General features: G+C 34.9%; 2 protein-coding genes across 4 annotated transcripts in view; both read left to right on the top strand.

The window, feature by feature from the left end:
- SMC2 (structural maintenance of chromosomes 2) overlaps positions 1-5,486 on the top strand; it is a 60,726-nt gene extending 55,240 nt beyond the window's left edge. For all 3 annotated transcript variants that reach the window (XM_072727831.1, XM_025988317.2, XM_072727830.1), the window contains exons 24-25: positions 443-590; positions 1,598-5,486. In XM_072727831.1, coding sequence (XP_072583932.1) covers positions 443-590; positions 1,598-1,756 — 307 coding nt within the window. In that variant the 3' untranslated portion in view covers positions 1,757-5,486. The remainder of the gene's footprint in view (positions 1-442; positions 591-1,597) is intronic.
- A 4,919-nt stretch (positions 5,487-10,405) lies between these two features.
- On the top strand, positions 10,406-11,432 carry LOC112911677 (F-actin-capping protein subunit alpha-1-like). Its single transcript, XM_025988316.2, is given in 2 exon segments — positions 10,406-11,126; positions 11,128-11,432. Coding segments are annotated over 2 exon segments (858 nt in total). The 5' UTR covers positions 10,406-10,434; the 3' UTR covers positions 11,294-11,432.
- Positions 11,433-20,484: the final 9,052 nt, after the last annotated feature.

Below are 20,484 nucleotides of genomic sequence, written 5' to 3'. Positions count from 1 at the left end.
CATGCATAGTAAAAGTTTGAAAGAGGGCACCTAAACCTGTTATACTATCACCAAGACAGTAGTTATTGTCTTTACAGGTAAGTATATAGCCCTCAGTCGCCTGCTACCTAAATAGCAATTGGGGAAGGAAAGAAAGAACCTAACATGATCTTTCCTTAAGGATAAATACCAATTATCCTGATTATTTGATTGGAAAGAAGAATATAAACCTGGTCTGTTAAAATAAAACTCATTTAAGAGAAAATAGGAGAATCTAAATTAAAAGAAACATTTTAATACAATAAAAGTGTTGAAGTTTGAAATTTAAGATTCTTTATTTCTATGGTGATTTTTCAGCTAAATCTGCATTACCCATAATAAGAGGATAGCAGATTTGCTTTAGTGTTTTGGTAAAGAGTGGTAAAATCAAGTTTTGGTGACTTCTCTTCTGATCTTTTCATAGGTCGTTAGTAGCTTTGTCATTAATATTGTCCATGCTCCTCTTCAAACCTGCTCCAATTTATATCCTGGATGAGGTAGATGCAGCCTTGGACCTTTCTCACACCCAGAATATTGGACAGATGCTGCGTACCCATTTCACACATTCTCAGGTAAGAACCAGAAAAAATGTCTCCATGATAGTTTTAAGTATAGTGTTTGTTTTCTAAAACTATTCTTTAGTAATGGCCAATACTAAGATATTTAGGATCGAAGAATATTAAAGTATTAATGTATCTCTTTAAATATACAGTGAATATTTAGACAAACTTACATTCAAATGGATAGAGAAGGGGAAAAAAGGGTTGGTTTCCTATTAAAGAAAGATCCAGACATTACCATTGTTGGTTGTACGATGAGGGAGAATCGAAGTTTTTCATAATTTGGAATTAATTTATGGTTGACGTTATTATTTTCTCTAGCTAGCTGCCAGAGGATACACAATGTAAGTAAGAAATCAGAAAATCATAGGGTACTTGATGGGGGTACTCAGCATTTTTCCTGGGTAGGAAATAAAAGCCCAAAGCCCTTTAAGAACAGTTTGTTTTTATTGAACTGTTGCTGTAGGAACTGGGGCTCCCAAATGTGGTTGTGTAGATCATGCAAAATCCAACGCTGGGAGCTTCACTTTTCATAGTTCTCACAGACTGTGTTTATTAGCAGGTAACAGTGAAGTGGTACCTTTTCTTAATTCTGTAAATGGTCCATTTGAGCTAGTGGTAGTGCTTACAGGAACTTGTAGCCTTCTCTGATATTTTTAAAATATCCCAGGGAAAGCTATTTCACCAGGGCATTTCGCACTTGTAGCAACAAAACAGTGATGCCAGCTGCAGAGGGCAGCAACAAGCAGTCAACTGGCAGGAAATAGTAAACTTGGTTAATGAAGCACTCAAGGTAAAAGAGACTCCTAAAACCCAAATATAGAAAGCTAGAATCCATATAGGTGCCTAATATTAGAACTGTTACTTGGATTTGAGCATGTGCATTTGCTTTGAACCAAGCTTTGAAAGAAATAATCAGAATACCTCTAGACAGTTCTTAACCCCAGAATAAAAATAGTGCATTTCTTCAGATTACAAAAAATAGCGTTTATGCTTTTTTTTTTCCTTTTTCCCTTAAGTTCATTGTAGTGTCACTAAAGGAGGGTATGTTCAACAATGCAAATGTCCTTTTCAAAACCAAGTTTGTGGATGGTGTTTCTACAGTAGCCAGATTTACTCAGTGTCAAAATGGAAAGATTCCGAAGGAAACCACATCCAAGGCAAAAGGACCCAAATGACCACATCTGGAAGTTAAAAGTACAGATTTACTCCTTCACCTTGACTGGTTTTTTTAAACATAAAGAACTTGGTCTTATTTATGTAAAAATGTAATGTTTTGTTACTTAACCCATATTTTCTCTTCCTTTATATAATCACTTCTAAATGAGTATAGATTCCCCTTTTCTTAATTAATGTAACTGTGGTCCAATTACTGTGATTGTGATTTTATGCACGTCCTCAAATGCTTTTTCTTACACAATTCTTTTATATATGTTGGGGAGCCTGAGGTACCTGGTTGGTGGTAGATTCTGTTTGCAAAAATACAAAGAAACAGATGAAATTAAATTATAGGATAAATATAGCTGATAGTCAGCTTTTAATTAGTTTAATTCCTAAGGTGATATTAGTGTGTTTTCTGTTAAGAAAGTCATTTAGGTAAGGAAGACTTAGAAAGTGAGCATCTGGACCAACAAAGGGAACACAAAGGAAGCTGTTAGGCATTCCCTGAGCTATTTGTGGTTAGTTCTATGAAGATACAGTGCCAGAGCCCTGATTTAGACTCAGTCATGTTTGGATATCATGTTTCTTTATGCTTTGTAATTGGTCTGTGCAATCTGAAGGTTTTAAAAAGTATTTATAGATTTTTAATAGCCTAGGAGAAGGTGTGGTGCATGCTGCTATCCACATTTATCTGAAGTCTCTTCATGTTTTCAGAGACTTTTGTCAGCCTTTTCATAATCCAGTCAGTAACAATCTATTAGTGAATGAGAATGTGAGAGTGAACAGACTAAACCACATTTTTCTTTGAATCAGATACATAACTAGATCCATCTATTTTACCAAAAGAACTCAAAAGAAGCACTGCCAACTGCTAAAAGATTACTGTGTGTAATTCCTATTATTTCTAAGTACCTCACCAGAATAGTGTCTCCAAATTTTGAATCTTAAAAGCCCTCACATGACCTAACCTATCTGACCTTGAGTTTGTTATTTGGGCCCCACATCCCTTCTTGATCCTTAAGTCTTAGTTCCTTTATATTATCCTTTCCCTAATATATGCTTATAGTTTTTGGCTTTAAGATTTCTTATCCTTCATTCTGATACATATCTGAGGATGTCAGATAACATCCAGATTAACTGATAAAATGCGCATATCAGAAAGGATTGAATCTGGAATTAGTTCATGCCTGCTGTGGGAGGAGAGGGAGACAAAGATGTAAATGTTGAATTATGTTGAATTACAGGAAGTATAATATCACATATATAAGAGGCAGGCATGCATTTTTTATTTCATTTTGAATGTATTGCAAATTGTTTGCCAGGACAGCTCAGTCAGTTCACACTTGTCATCAAGTCGTATACCTATTGACCACAACCTAGTCAGCACTGGCTGTAATTTTTACTTCTGATTTGCTAGTTGTAAATGGCACTTCATTGCTGTTTTAACTAGCACTTTATAAATAACTTGTGAGCTTGAGTATTTTGCCAGATGAATTCATTTTCTTTACTACAAATTATCTACTTGTTCCCCTAATTTGTCATAGAATCTCACTCTTTGATGAGAATGCTCAAACATATTAAATTTTTGTGAGTCATGTTGTTCGTATTCTTTGATTGGAAGAAATGAAGGGGAAATGGGCACATTTATTTCATACATGTGCAGTAACAGGAGTAACATTTATTACTAAGCTCTTTTATACATCAGATGCTATTCTCATTTGCACATGTTTTCACATTTGAGGTAAGTACTTTTGATCAGCATCATATATTTGAAGAAATTGAATTGAGCAGAAAAGTTAAGGAACTTGTCTTTAGTGACCATACAGTTAATAGAGAGGCAGAGCCAGGATACCAATCTTGGCAGTTGGTCTCCAGAATCTATGATACATTACCCTTCTGACAGTTTGAACATTTGTATTTATTGTACATAATAAATTTAAGACATACCTGGATGAGCAGTATGCACAATGTGAGAAAATTATTTTTAGGAAGAATGTCAAACATTTGCAAAAGATTCCTCCCCTTTTTGCGGGGGCATTTCAGGTACACTAAGAAGGCAAAAGCAAAACCTTGAGAAACCTCTTCCAATACGGTAAAGTAATCAAATAGGCTGACTACTCCCACAATCATGTCATCTGCAAATCAGGGCAGGTTTTCTTCCCTTTGGATCTGTGTGCCTTTTATTTCCTTTTTTTTTTTTTTTTTAAACTACACTGGCTTGAAATTCTAGCATTGTGTTATATAAGATTACTAATGAGAGCTGGCATATTTGCCTTTTCCCCAGAATTCCGAGGAAAGCATTCAGTCTTTCACCAGCTAGGTATTGTGGTAGCTATAGGCTTTTAGTATATATTCTTTATCAAAGTAAAGAAGTTTCCTTCCATTCCTACTTTGATCAGTTTTATCATGTATGGGTTATTGAATTTTGTTCATTGCTTTGTCTGCATTGATTGATATGATCATGTAACTTCTTTAACCTGTTAATATTATGAATTACATTGCTTAATTTTTTAATATTAAACCAGCCTGGTATTCCTAGATTAAACCCCATTTGGTCATGTCTACAATTCTTTTTATGTACAGACACACTTCGTTTTATTATGCTTCATGGATAACTATCTTTTTTTTTTTTCCTTTAAACAAATTGAAGGTTTGTGGCAACGTTGCAGCAAGCAAGTCTTCCAGCACCATTTTTTTCCAACAGCATTTGTTCTGAGTCTGTCACAGTTTGGTAATTTTCACAATAGGTTCAAACTTTTTCATTATTGTTATGATCTGTGATGAGCCCACTGAAAGCTCAGATAGATGATGGTTAGCATTTTTTAGCAATAAGGTATTTTTTAAGGTATATACTTTCTTTTAGACATAATGCAGTCACATACGTAAGAGACTACAGTATAAATATAACTTTTATATGCACTGGAAAACCCAAAATGTTGCTTTATGATACTTGCATACCAGAAATATCTCCAGGGTATACCTATTACAGGATTCTGTTTGCTAATAGTTTGGTCATGGATTTTGGTTTTTGGTTTTTTTCTACTGGCTGTTTGGTTTTAAGGTAATACTAGCTTTATAAAAATGGGAAATGTTCCTTCTATTTTTTGTAGAATTATATAGAATTTATTAGTCCTTTGAATACTAGAATTCTCCTGTGAAACTGTCTGGCCCTGGAGATTAGGAGGGTAGGATGGGGAGAATGTAAAGTACACACAATTTCTTCAATAGTTATGGGACTATTTAAATTATCTGTTTTAGAATGGGTGACTTGTGATAGTTTGTATTTTTTTGTGTGTGTGTGGAATTGTTCTAGTTCATCTAAATTGTCAAATTTGTCATTTGTGTGTAGAGTTCATTGTATTACCTCATTATCTTTTTAATGTCTTCAAGCTCGAAAGTGTATCACTTGTTTTCATTCCTGATATAGGTAATTTGTGTGTTTTTTCCCTCTTTTGTCAAACTTAAGTTTGTCGATTTTATTTTTTCAGAGTACCATTTTTTTTGTCTCATTGACTTTGTCTTTCAGTTTTGATTTCTGCTCTTCTTTTTTTTCCTGCTTACTTTGGGCTTACTTTGCTCTTTTCTAGTTTTATGGTAGAAGTTTAGAGTACTGATTTGAGACCTTTTCTTCCAGCAAGCAATTAATACTACCATTGTCCTCTTATCAAAATTTGTGAGATGAAGCTAAAAGATTAGTTATGTTGCGTTTTCATCTTTAAGTTCAAAATATATTCTAATTTGCCTGGACATTGCTCACTGTTGGATTCTTTTGGAATGTGTTTCTTAATTTCCAGATAGCTGAGGATTTTCCAAATTTTAGTTTATTATGTTACGATCAGGAATCCTTTTTTTTTTCTTTAATTGTTAAATGATAGAGTTAGAAAACAAAAAGAGGTACATATTTAATCTATATTTTAGATAAATAAGAACAAAGTAAACCCAAATTAAATAGAAAGGTAGAAGTCAGCATATACAGGACCAAAAAACAGTGGAGAAAAAAAAAATAGTGAAACTAGTATCTAGTTCTCAAAAGAACAACAAAATCAGTCTATCTCTAATTAAACCAATCAGGTAAACTGGAGAAATTACAAGTCACTAATATCAGGAAGGAAAGAAGAGTTGCTACTGTGGCTCTTACCTAAATTAAAAGAATGCGAAAATATGATTTTTATGCCTATAAATGCAGCAACTTAGACAAAATGGAAATTTGGAAAAATAAAACTCAACCAAAACTGACCAGAGTAAACAAAACCAGAATAGCCTCACATCTATTAATGCAATTCAAATAATTAACTGTCCTCCACAAGGAACACTTTCCTCCCATTTGGTTTCACGTATAAATTTTACCATTCAAGGAAGAAATACCAGTCCTACAGTCTTTTAGAAAATAGTGGGAGAGGGGAACACTTCCAACTTGTTTTATGAGACCAGGGTTCTAATACTAAAACTTGACCAAACATTACAAAACAAAATTAGAAGATGGAGCAAAAACACAGAAAGTATTAGCAAACTAAATCTAATAACATCTGTAAAAGATAAACTGTTTTCATGTGGTTTTTTTTTTTCCCAACAGATGTTACTGAGAACAAGATATTTATACAGAAAAACATTCCCCTTTTCACAACATACACAAAAAATAACTAAGGATAAGTCATATGCCAAAAAGCAATAGTTATAACACATCTAGAAGAAAACAAAATCTCTGTGACCTTATAGGGAAAGATTTCCTAGAACACACACACACAAAAACAAATAAAAAAGGGAACATTAAAATTTTAAAAATATCTTCAAAAGACTCTTAAGAAAATGAAAAGACAAAGCACAGAAGTTATTTGCAATATATAGAACTGATAGAATTATGTGCAGACTGAAAAGAATTTGCAACTCCCATGCTAACATTTGCATGAAGGGTGGGTAAAACTGCTGTCACCGTAGCATAAACCAAGGCAGAGCAGCATATTGTATTAGCAATACTGATTGAATTTTTTAATGACAGGCTCACTTTTAAATTTTAAAGAGTGTCTTGATGAAGCTATAAAAGTTAATTTTTTATCCTCCATCTTTCATAATCGGATAAAATGGGAATTCTATAAAAAACATTTCTGCATACCAAAACATGGTTATTTTACAGAAATGCAGTTCTTTCAGTTCTTTCTCAAAAAAAAAAAAAAAACTGCTTCTTATTTATTTGAACAGATGACTAAGACAAACTATGGTTATAAGTCTATAGTATTTGGTAGACATTTCCTAAAAATGAACAAAGTGAGCCTGTCCTATTAACCTGACATTTGTTGCAAATAATAAAACTGTAACTTTCAAATGAAAATTAGAATTTTGACAAACTTGTATTTATTTGTCATTGTGAGCTGGACACCTTCTCAGGACATCTCAATAAAGACTTTTCTGATTATACTGGTGGTAATATTAAACAATTTTTTTATATTATGAAATGTTTAATATTTTGAAGATTTGCATAACTCAATAAATGGTATTTTCCCATGAGTATGTATGATGCTACAAAATCCTGCATAGGTAAAATAGCCCTTCTAAGTACAAGAAACACTAATTTTAATGTTACAGAGTACAATAATTTTATTGATAAGGGTTTGTTGGCATATGGAGTCTGAAACCCTAAGAATCACTTGTTGCATTGTGTTTAGTGCGAAGAAAGAATATCTACATTATCTAAAACTCCCTTTCCAACTATATATTTATTCTCAACTCTAGATATGAATTTTGAATAATTTGTCCAAAGTTACACAGCTAGAACATGAGGATTGAGAGACAGGAGCCAGGATTTAAACTAAGACTGTCTAGCTGAAGACCCCATACTCTAAGCCATAATAACATAACAAACTAGGAGTTAGGTATACTCTTGTGTTTGTGCCTGGAACTAACATTCCCATTCTGCCTTGCATTGACAAAATTCTCTTGTTTCTTGCCATGCATGGGTAGGAACAAGAAGAGCTACATTTAAATCCATTGTAGAGAACAAAGATTGCAGTTTAATCCTAAAGCTGATGCCACTGGTCATTTTATACCAATCCAGAGAGATTTTGTGGCTACTACTATTCCTTATTTGTATGACAGATTGGTAGGCATAAACTGCCTCTTTTCTAGCCACCAGTTAAGGACCAGAGTTTTCTTTGATGGGTTGATGCTTTACATATTACCCAAGACAACTTTTCTTAGTGGTTTGTAGGATGGGCTCTGTTACTTGATGGTCATAAGCTTCTGCTAACGTTTACCTCAAAGCTCATTGCTCCTTTCTGCATATTATTCCTTGTTTACATTACTACTCTGTTTAACAGTTTGGACTTCTAAGCCCCTAACGCCTACTTTATGGAGTTCCAACCTATCCTAAACTGCTTTTGTGAACCCCACATGCCACACAATCTACAATTGTTGTCACTCGTGAACACAGCGTGCTGCTTTGTCTGTTTTTGCTCATGCTTTTCATGTGGAACATTCTATACCATTCCTATCAATAGCATATCCATCTTTCAAGGTTCTATTAAAAAAATACCTCTATGGATCATTCTCTATTCCCATCCCCCTTTCATAAGGCATTAAAAAATACTGCCTATTAGTAACTGAACACGTCCTAGTTGTAGTAGATTGTAAACTGCTAAGTGCAACTCTCTAGAGTCCATAACCTATTAAATGACTTGGTCTCCAAGATTTCCTTAATGAAAGAGTATAAGAACTCATAAAAGTTAAGATGAAATAGCCCATGGTATTTAGCTCATGTACCACACTATGGATTAGCAATCTGACTCAAATGCGATTGTTTGACCCATATTCACTATGAAAAGTCACTATTAGGGTTTTAACATATGTAAAACATAACATATGTAATGTATTCTCACAGTAAAATTTTATAAGCATAAATTTCATGCTAGAGACTTTTCCTCCAAAGAATTAAAAGAATCTATATTATTAGCCCTTTTATGTTTTGTTACTTCCAGTTCTATTTTTTGTAGGTGTGCAAAGTTTATAAATTGTCTATTGTGTTCCAAAGTTGAAAGGTTTTTATTTCACATCCATCAGCTTTCATGAAAAATTGAAGATGGCACAAAGGAAACGTTCCATGCTTATGAATTGGAAGGATTAATATGTTAAAATGTCCATACTACCCAAAGCAATCTACAGATTCGGTGCAACTCCTATCATACCAACATCATTTTTCACAGAACTAGAACAAATGATACTAAAATGTATATGGAACCACAAAATAGCCAAGGCAATCTTAAAGCATAAAGCTGGAGGTATCACAATCCCCAGTATCAAGATATACCACAGAGCTGTAGTAGTCAAAATAGTGTGGGACTGTTAAAAAGCAGTCCCACAGGTCAGTGGAATAGGATAAAGGGCTCAGAAATAAAACTCCTGCTTGTCTAGTCAATCTGCCACAGGGAGGCAAGAATATACAAAACTTTAAATCCCTTACTAGTTTAGATCTAGAAGTTTGCATTTGTGCTAATTACTTTGGATTAAAGATTGAAGGCATATTAATTTGAAGAAGAGGAAAACAATATCTAAGAAAATGTTTGTCCTGAGATTGCTTCCAGCTTAGCCTTAGGTAGCAGGTTAAACACACCCTGATTACCTCCGCTTTGGGGAACCAAAAAGAACATGAGTTAATTTACTGCTATAAATAATTCCAATACCTTAAGCTTTATTTTCCACTGCCTCTCTCATTATTTCTATGAGGGCTAAGTGGACCAAAAATGCACTGTGCTGCTAACCTGTGGCCCATGCTATTCCCTGGTTGCTGCTGAAAAATTTAGACGGCAAAATAGATTGAGTATAAAGAGAAAAGAAGACAACAAGCATACAGTGCCTGCACTTAGTTTCATCTATGACCTGATTTTAACAGCTCAGTAGAGCTGCCATTATCATTCTCACAGATGAGAAAACAGGCTCAGAGAAGTTACTTTTCCTTGCTCAGTTAAGGTGCAGCCAATCAGAATGTGGTTCTCTTTTCATTCCAAAGTTCATGATCTTTCAACTACACAATTGTTTCCAACACATTATTTAGTAATGTAAAAACTATTTAAAGGGGAAACCTTTTCATGGGAGATTTAAATATGTATGAGAATAAACTTTGAAATGAACTCCTTTTGCCTCCATCTCATAAAACTGTAAAATAACAACAACAACAAAAAAATACAAAATAAGTACAAACCACCACAGAAACAAAAGTTTAACTTAGCATTTAATCTAATGTGGATGAAGGGTGAAATAAACTTGTTGCTTAGATTGAGACTAGGATGCTATCTGTTGCAAATTCTTTTAATTTTGGCATATTAGTGTGAGGCATGACTAATTTTTCCCACTACTTCCTTCACTGTGCACCACACTAAAACCTTGTAAGTGTGCCATAATGGCATTTGGTGATCACCTACCTGGAATACACCATGTGCATATTAAGAATAACTCTTCTTCCCTCAGGCAAGGGAAACAAAAGCAAAAATAATTGAGCAACACCAAAATAAAAGGCTTTTGCGCAGCGAATAAAACCATCAGCAAAACAAAAACGCAATCTACTGAGTGGGAGAAGACATTTGCAAATGATATATCCAATAAGTGGTTAATATCCAAAATATATAAAGAACCTAGGCAATTCGACACCAAAAAACAAACCAAAAATAACAATCCTCTTAAAAAATGGGCAGAGGGAGAGCAGCCCAAGATGGCCGACTTCGAGGATCGGGTGTCGGATGAGGAGAAGGTACGCGTAGCTGCTAAATTCATCACTCATGCACCCCCAGGAGAATTTAATGAAGTGTTCAGTGATGTCCGGCTACTACTTAATAATGACAATCTCCTCAGGGAAGGGGCAGCACATGCATTTGCCCAGTATAACATGGATCAGTTCAGGCCTGTGAAGATAGAAGGATATGAAGATCAGGTCTTAATTACAGAACACGGTGACCTGGGTAATAGCAGATTTTTAGATCCAAAAAGCAAAATTTCCTTTAAGTTTGACCATTTACGGAAAGAAGCAAGTGACCCCCAGCCAGAGGACGTAGACGGAGGTCTGAAGTCTTGGAGAGAATCCTGTGACAGTGCTTTAAGGGCCTTTGTGAAATATCATTATTCCAACGGCTTCTGTACTGTGTATGCTAAAGCTATAGATGGGCAACAGACCATTATTGTATGTATTGAAAGCCACCAGTTTCAGCCTAAAAACTTCTGGAATGGTCGTTGGAGATCAGAGTGGAAGTTCACCATCACACCACCTACAGCCCAGGTGGTTGGAGTACTTAAGATTCAGGTTCACTATTATGAAGATGGCAATGTTCAGTTGGTTAGTCATAAAGATGTACAGGACTCAGTAACTGTTTTGAATGAAGTCCAGACTGCCAAGGAATTTATTAAAATCAGAGGATGCAAAAAATGAGTATCAGACGGCAATTAGTGAGAACTATCGAACCATGTCAGACACCACATTCAAGGCCTTGCGCCGGCAGCTTCCAGTTACCCGCACCAAAATCGACTGGAACAAGATACTCAGCTACAAGATTGGCAAAGAAATGCAGAATGCCTAAGAGCTGAATGTAGGATTCTTCAGTACATGGAAAGAAAGGGTTCAACATGCGGTCATATGATAAGTGATTTATAAACAAGAGTGATATTTTGCTAGGGCTTTCAGAGTTAACAGGTTTTCTAGTCGCATGGAATACTGTTGAACCGATAGCATTGTCTTGATTCTTTTGTGTTCTCTGCCTTGTAATTTTTTTGTTTTCACTCTATCTACTTGTGATTTTTTTTGTTGTTGTTTTTAATTCTGCTACACTTAATGATGGAAAGAGAGACAGGCAGACAGACCTATCCTGGAGTCATTTTACTGTTTAGACAATTTTCCTAGCCAAGACGCCCTGTTACTGATATAGACAGGTAATATGCTCAGTACTTTTCTACCGCTGTCCTTCAAAACACTTCTGGTACTTCGGTGGTTTTTACTGATCCACCAACAACAGCTAAAGAGGCTATGCTACAAACTAGCTGAATGGAAGACACTCATCCTTCTCCCTCTGACTGCTTTGATCATCATTTATAACATCTCATAATTGTAGTTTTCAAAGTTTAGATTGGGCTTTTCAGGTCCTTTTGTGAGGGTAAAGGAAGTTTTCTGGAAATTCCATTATAGCCAGCTTCTCTGGGGAAGTTTTTTTTAAATCCAAAGACTTGAACCACATTCCCTGCACATGAACGTGTTTGCTTTTCTCTCTTCCCTCATTGTCTCCTTCCCATCTAGTACCATTATAGTTAGAGACATCTGCATTTTTAGAAGAGTTTTACCTGTTTATTATTATTTTGTATTATTCAAAAACTGCTGACCTACTAGGGATGTAGTAGAGAGTAAAACTTAAAAAATGCAGATGTTGAAGGAATACTAGGTATCTTGTGCTTTAATACTTTGTGGCATGATTATACTATAAGCAGATGAGTCAAACAACTATGTAAATCACAAACAAAAAACTAAAAATGAACCAAAGGGAAAAGGAGATGTTCCAGGCAGTATCTTTCTTTTGTAACCTGTTATTTAAGGGAATACTAGTGATTCGTTCTAAATAGATTGTAAAACTTATTCCAGATTACTCTTCCTCAGTCCTGCCTGCCAAGAACTCAAATGTAACTGTGATATAGAAACCCTTCCCAGGTGTATTGGCAGGTAAATGTGTGATCTCAGAATACACAGGTGACATAGATATGATATGACAACTGGTAATGGTGGATTCATTTACATTGTTTACACTTCTATGACCAGGCCTTAAGGGAAGGTCAGTTTTTAAAAAATCAAGTAATGTCTTCCTACCTATCTCCAAATAAATGTCAAAAAAGAAGGGTGTTTGTGCTTCAGCTTTGTTTTTGCTCAGTAATATAGTCAAGCAAGTTTTTTTCCAAGTGACCTGTTGAGCTGTGTAAGCTTTTTTGTTTTTTTCAAATAAAATATATTTGTATTATGTGTCATTCATATTATATCCATTCATACCACACTATCCTCTGTATCAGGTTGTCCAATAGAAATATACCTGTTGTGTTCTTAAAAAAAGAAAAATGGGCAGAGGACCTGAATAGACAGTTTTTCAAAGAAGACCTACAGATAGCCAACAGACACATAAAAAGATGCTCAACATTACTCATCATCAGAGAGATACAAACCAAAAAGAATGAGATCATCTTAACTCCTGTCAGAAAGGCTAAAATCAAAAAAATAAATAAAAAGTGTCCATAAGGATGTGGAGAAAAAGGAAACCCTGTGCACTGTTGGTGGGGGAATGTAGATTGGTGAAGCCACTGTGGAAAATAGCATGAAGGTTCCTCAAAGAACTAAAAATAGAATTACTGTATGATCCAGCATCCCACTACTCGGCATTTACTCAAAGAAAACAAAAGCACTAATTCAAAAAGATAGATGGATTCAGTTACTACTATTATTATGGAATTTGTGTGATGCCTTGTGAAAAGAGGATATGAATTGAGAAGAATCCATACACATGGTGTTTTTTTAATAGAACCTTGAAGAATGGGTATGCTGTTGATAGGAATGTGATAGAGTGATGGCTCCACATTGGGAAGAGCATGAGCAAAACAGGAAGCAAAAGGTGACACCATTCCAGAATCAGATGCCGTTCCTGTTGGTGGGAATGTAAATTGGTGCAGGAACGAAGGAAAACAATAGTTTGGAGGTCCCTCAAAAAAAAAAAAAAATTAAAAGAACTGCTATATAATCATACTTGTGGGTATTTATCTGAAGAAAACAAAAACAAAATTGAAAAGATACCTACACCCCCATGCTCACTGCAGGTTTATTTATAATATCCAAAATATGAAAAGAGCCTATGCATCTATCAGTGGATGAATGGATAAAGAAAATATGGTGCATATATTATATATGCAGTGGAATATTATGTGACCATAAAAAAGGAAACCTTGCTGTTTGTGACAATATGGCTCGAGTTTGAGGGTATTTTGCAAGGTGAAATAAGTCAGAGAAAGAAAAATATTGATCTCATTTATATGTGGAATGTAAAATAAACCAACAAAAACCTCCAAGCTCATAGATACAGAGAACAGATTGACGGTTGCCAGAGGCAGGGAGTATGCAAAATGGGAGAAGGAGGTCAAAAGGTACAAATATCTAGTCATGGGGATGTACAGCATGGTGACTCTAGCTAGCAATACTGTATTGTATATTTGAAAGTTCCTAACAGATATCTTAAAAGTTCCCATCACAAGAAAAGAATTTCCAACAACATATGGTGATGGATGTTAACTTACTGTGGTGATCATTTTGCAATGTAGACAAATATTGAATCATTATGTTGCGTGTACCAGAAACTAATACAATGTTATGAGTCAGTAAAAGAAAATGAAGCTGGAAAAGCAGTCCAGGACCAGACTGAGAAAATTATTTGACTTTAAGCTCTTAACAAGTCTGATGTGAATGGAAAATTGATGCTAAAAAATCTAATCAGAAAATTATTTGACTAAAAAATCTAATCAGGAAAATAAAAATTGAAACTACCTCCTAAAATATGAAAGGAAAATGGATGGCTCAGTTGGTTAAGCATCCAACTCTTGGTTTCAGCTCAAGTCATGATCTTAGGATCCTGGGATCGAGCCCCACGGGCTCTGAGCTCAGCACGGAGTCTGCTAGAGATTGTCTCCCTCTGCTCCTCCCCCGCTCACGCTCTCTCCAAGATAGATAGATAAAATCTTTAAAAAAAAATAAATTTAATTTTTTAAATGGTCAAACAGGAGAAAAACAATGTGACAAAAATCATTAATATGTGGATATGGACCCAAGATCCAACCTTGAAAATTTAGCACAATTCTAACAAAAGCAATAAACAGAGACAAGATTAAAATCTTCCTGAATGAGGAGAAAAACACTGCAGACACAGGTAAAAGATATTCGTGTATTTTTGGCAAAATGAGTGGAAAAGAAAACGCACCTGAAACTATCCACTTCTGATTGGCTCCTTGTCACAAAGGCATCATCCATAACTAAATTGAAGCTTGATATATTCGAACTTGAATTCATGGTGTTTTCAATTGTCAATGCACGAAACGGAATTGGAATTCACAAGTGTCTTTAACCTGCCTCCAGGTACTCCCTCTCTCCTTCCTCCCAGGCAAGTCCTGCTGACAAACCTGATCTCACATTTTCACCCGGCCTCCTTTGGTCTTTAATCACAGGCAAGCTCATGTAGGTCCTGTGCCAGAATTTCTGCAGGATTTTTTTTTTTTTTTTTTTTGCCCAGAACCACAGTATTTTCCCAAAGCCCTTCCACACTCCCACACTCCTTAGCTTCTTGAACAATAGCCCAGGCTAGGCTAAGCCTTGGATCCCTTGATTGTCTGGGAAGGAAATTTGGATCCTTGTAATATTTTTAGCAAAAAATATTCTAAAGAGCAATTTGAGTCTTCTATGTTTTTCCTTTCTCTAAGAAAAACATCAAAAGCTTGAGCGTAATGCCAACCAACCTAAGCAAACATAGTTATTGCAGAGTCCCCTAAATCAAGGATGTCATGCTACTGGGAATATTAGCAAATAATCCAGATAGAAAATCTTGTCGCACATTAAGTTGATAGACGTAGCAACTTCCACAAATGGAAGACTGTCTTAGCGCTGAGTCATTCAGGGTGAAAAACATCAGATTAATGTGTTCGTACAAAGGCCTGTTTTAGTCACGTGCGGTTTGTTACAGATTCCACTGGAATTGCAATTAGCAGTCTCTGTGTTTTTACATATTTCCTGAGAACACATGCTTACAGCTTTTCAGTTCTAGTTTTTAACTTCTCACCCAAATTGCCATTCTTAATTTTAAAAACCCTCATTTTGAAACCTAACATCGAGTAATATACACGTGCTATAAGAAAATTCCTTTTTTGCAGAAAACACTCCATTTCGTATTTTCTTATAGCATGTATATATTACTTGATGTTAAAAGGTTTCAAAATGAGGTGTTTTTTTTTTTTAAATTAAAACCTGCAACTTCTTTTTAATTGCTATGATTCAGGATACAAAATAAGTAGGCAGCAGTTATTTTGAGAGGGAGTGGGATCACTTTGTGGATCTCTTTCATTAGAAAATATGGAAGCAGGCTATGTGCTATGTGCCATTTCCTAAGAAATCAATACAGCTTCAGACAACATACAGCTTTTCCTTTCCCACGCATGTGGAACAAAATTAAAAAGTACTATTAGTAGTGCTAGGATTTTAGAATTATTCTAGGGTATTCCTATTCTTTTCAAACTTTTAGTTACATCATTAAGATCATTAAATTTTAAAAAATTTATTCTGAGTGATAAGAAAAATGGATGTGCACAGCCAAAGAAATGCAAAATCGAGATCTATAAATTAGAGAGAAAATTATTTCTCCCTTCTCCACCTACATTCCTATTTCCAGACTAATCATTTTAGATAATTTCTGTTTTAGTCTTTCTTTTCTAATTAATATTCCCATCACACTGTATTAGTATCACGTGTCAAGCTCTCAAAGTATCAGGTTCTCACAAGCTCTATATGGCAGATCAACTCTAACCTAAGACTCAGATTTAAGTGTTCTAACATTGGTTCACTCTTACTGTAAACATAGAATATTAGTTTGTCACCCCCATTCAGTTATTTTTATAAAAGAATTCAAGGCAATGTTTTGTGTCAGGTTTTCTGCTGCTCCTCATGTATCCACTTTTATGTTTCAACAGTGAATGGTATAGTTTCTATACAGTGTGAACTTTGTCTAGATAATGTTGAGTCCGTTTTACCATGGTCACTGACCTACCTCACTCTCCTCTGGGTAGAAGGAAAATTATATTCTGAGAGAGGAACAAACTCTGTAGTCCCCAGTGCCTTATAAGGGTTTTCTTGGTCAAAACAAATGTGATTTTTTCCTTACTTATTCCTAATTTTTTATTATTTATAAATGTCATAGCTTCTAGAAGAATACTACATATGTTTACTTTTTTCCCTTACTATACCAACTAAAGTTTAGAAGGTGGTATGCAAAAATGTAAAATCACTTACAGGATACTGGTAATATGAATTCTTTATATTTGAATAATTCATCTATATTATCATTATAGTGGTATACTTCATAATATTTAAAATAATGTTTTTTCAGGATAAAATTGTGAAAAAGTCTAGGAACAACCACACTTTATATCTTAATTGGGTGCTGGGACACAAAGGAAGTCAAAACGGATTCAGTGCAGAAGAAGCCTAGTGACTAATATGAAATTTCTCTGCTTGAATTATCCTTAAATCTATTTTTGTTTCCAAATCAGCCTAGTCTGAGCTGACCATACACATTTATAGCAATTTATTAGCCATCGAGAGAAAGGAAAATTCTAACAACAATGAAAGTGGATAGAGGGATGCCTGTGTGGGTCAGCGGTTGTCTGCCTTCAGCTCAGGGCATGTTCCCAGGTCTGGGATCGAGTCCCACTTTGAGTTCCTGCTTCTCCCTCTGCCTGTGTCTCTGCTTCTCTCTCTCTCTCTCTCTCTCTCATAAATAAATATTTTTTTAAAAAAACTGGATAGAGGGATCCCTGGGTGGCGCAGCGGTTTGGCTCCTGCCTTTGGCCCAGGGCACGATCCTGGAGACCCGGGATCGAATCCCACATCGGGCTCCCGGTGCATGGAGCCTGCTTCTCCCTCTGCCTATGTCTCTGCCTCTCTCTCTCTCTCTCTCTCTGTGTGTGACTATCATAAATAAATAAAAATTAAAAAAAAAACTGGATAGAGAGAATGTCTAAGAAATAACCTACATATGAGTAAGCACTAGGCTGTCAGAAGCTTCTAGTAGTTAAAATAACAACAACAAAAAAATCACCTAGAATATTGCATATGACATGATCCTGCAATATATAAAGTATTCACAGTACAGAGAAAATATGCTTTAAAACTTTTTTAAAAATATACTCAAAAAAATAGGAATTAAGCAATTCCTTTTCCCAGTATTTATGAAACAAGATAAAATATATAAAACAGTATTCAATTAAATGAAACAAGAGCCTGAAATAAAACAGTGCTGAGAGGCAGGCAAATCAAAAGAAACAGAATAAGACAAGAAAGTTTATGGTGACACTAAAAGCAAATAGAATTAAAATTTACATTACCAGCAATTAAAACCAGTCTGAAAAATCAAATCGGTATTATGGAAAAAAAATATGAGGTACTCTTTCAGTTACAGAAAAGAAAAGAACAAAGAAAAAGAAAAGAATTAAAATAATTTAGAGTTTAACCAAAATGAGACTTAGTACACAATAATTACTTCTTGAAGAGGTGTCCAGAACAAATGGACACACACAAAAAAATAGATGAATATTTCCTGAGGTGAAGAAAGATTTGAGCTGAAAAGTTCTCACTGAGTGTTTAATGCTTAATAAAGAGAAGAACACCTGGATAAATCCTTTAAATACATAATATAAATATATATATATAATTTAAATGTAAATAGATAATATAAAAATATTGCTTCAGGGGCATGTGGGTGGCTCAGTTGGTTGGGCATTGCCTTCGGCTCCAGTTGTGATCCCAGAGTCTTGGAATTGAGTCCTGCTTTGAGCTCCCTGCTTAGCAGGGAACCTACTTCTCCCTCTCTGCCCCTCCGCCTTGCTTGTTCTCTCTCTCTCTTTTCTCAAATAAAATTTAAAAAAAAATAAATATTACTTCATTTAAAATATAAAGAATTTCATAAGCATTTTGGCAAAGATGCTATACAAAGGGAAAAGCTCTGGTTTTAACAACTTCACAATATTATATATCAGGATATTTAGAATCTACCTGGGAAAAAGTTGTAACATGAATTTTATATTCAACCAATTTGTTAATCAGGTGAGAAAGGAATAGAATAGCATCTCAAGTATGCAAAATTTAAAAAGTATCACCTATTTAGTCTTTCTGGGAGAGCAAAACAAACCAACAACAACAAAATTTCCAATAAATAGTCCAGCTACACAAAGGATGGATCAAAATACAGACTCAAATAAGGAAGGTACAGTTTAAGATGTTTAATGGTGACCACTGAAATGGACATTGTTGGAATTATTTTTTAAGTAAGATTACAAAATAATGCAAGTGTGAAAATAATTACTGAAAGAAAGCCATCTGTTAACCATGAGATGTACCTGACCAACATATGGACCACTGTAGGTAGAATTAATCTTTGAGGTGTGCCAAAATATCACATACTTTTATTAAAAAATTATTTATCAGGAACATTAATTGGATGTTGCAGGGAAAGAGGCTTTAATCCTGCTTCCATGATGTCCTATTTGTCCATAGGAAATGGGATAAAGTAGACAGAAAACAATTGGTTTAGTTCATATTTGTGTAATATCTGCACTAGGCACTTTTCTACCTCTACTAGGTACTATTTTTGCATACTTAATTCTTATAACATGTTGATAGGTAGTAACAAGTCTATTATACAGATGTGGACAAGAAGAATCAGGCAGTTTAAGTAATATAGCCAAGGTTGTATGGATAATAATAGAGCTGAGATTTGAATACAAGTCACATCATTCCAAAGCCTGGGCATTCCCTGTCCACATTATACCATTCCCATCAATGTCTGTTTAAATGGTTTCACCACTTAAGATGGAAACTTTTTATCTTCATCTCTTCCTAGGCTAAGCTTAGCAGTTTAACATTGAATGGTTGCCTTTTAATATACAATGTGCAATGTATAAATTATTCTCAGATTACACCCGTTTGACCAGTTTAAAAATCCATGAGGATTGTTGTCATGAGTCATCACAGAGAAATATATGCTATACATATCACCTTTTAAAACAAGAAAACCCCACAATAAACATGACCTATTTGTGATTTCACACAGCAAAGTAATTCCAAATCAATGTTTCCATTTAAATTTGCATATAGTCCACAATCTACATGTAATGCAATCCCTATTAAAATACCAACGGCATTTTTCACAGAATTAGAACAAATGATCCTAAAATTTGTGTGGAACCACAGATAACCCCAAATAGCCAAAGGAATCTTGAAAAAGAAGAACAAAACTGAGATACCACAATATCAGATCTCAACATATACTACAAAGCTGTAATAATCAAAACAGTTTGGTACTGGCAAAAAAATAAATAAATGAACACATTGACCAGTAGAACAGAACAGAAAGCTCAGAAATAGACCCATGATTATATGGTAAATTCATCCTCAATAAAGGAGGCAAGAATACGCAATGGGGAAAAAACAGTCTGCTTAATAGTGTTGGGAAAACTGGATAGCTACATGCAAAAGAATAAAACAGAGCCACTTTTTTATGTCATATGCAAAAATAAACTCAAAATGGATTAAGGACCTAAATGTGAGATCTGAGACCAAAAAAAGTCCTGGAAGAGAGAATAGGCATTAATTTCTTCGAAACTGGCCACAGCAACATTTTCTAGATATGTCTCCTGAGACAAGGGAAATAGAAGCAAAAATAAAGTATTGGGGCTACAACAAGATAAAAAGCTTTTGCACAGCGAAGGAAACAACAAAACTAAAAGACAGCCTACTGAATGGAAGAAGATATTTGTAAATGACATATCCAACAAAGGGTTAATATCCAAAATGTATAAAGAACTTATACAACCCCCAAAAAACAGATCTTCCAAGTTAAAAATGGGCAGAAGACATGAACAGACATTTCCCCAAAGACGACATATAGATGGCCAACAGACAATGAAAAGATGCTCAATATCACTCATCAGCAGG

Source organism: Vulpes vulpes, chromosome 12, assembly GCF_048418805.1.
Source record: "Vulpes vulpes isolate BD-2025 chromosome 12, VulVul3, whole genome shotgun sequence".
In the NCBI taxonomy this organism is placed as follows: Eukaryota; Metazoa; Chordata; class Mammalia; order Carnivora; family Canidae; genus Vulpes; species Vulpes vulpes.
Note: the sequence above shows the minus strand (reverse complement) of the source record. Positions and strands in the feature narration are given on the sequence as shown.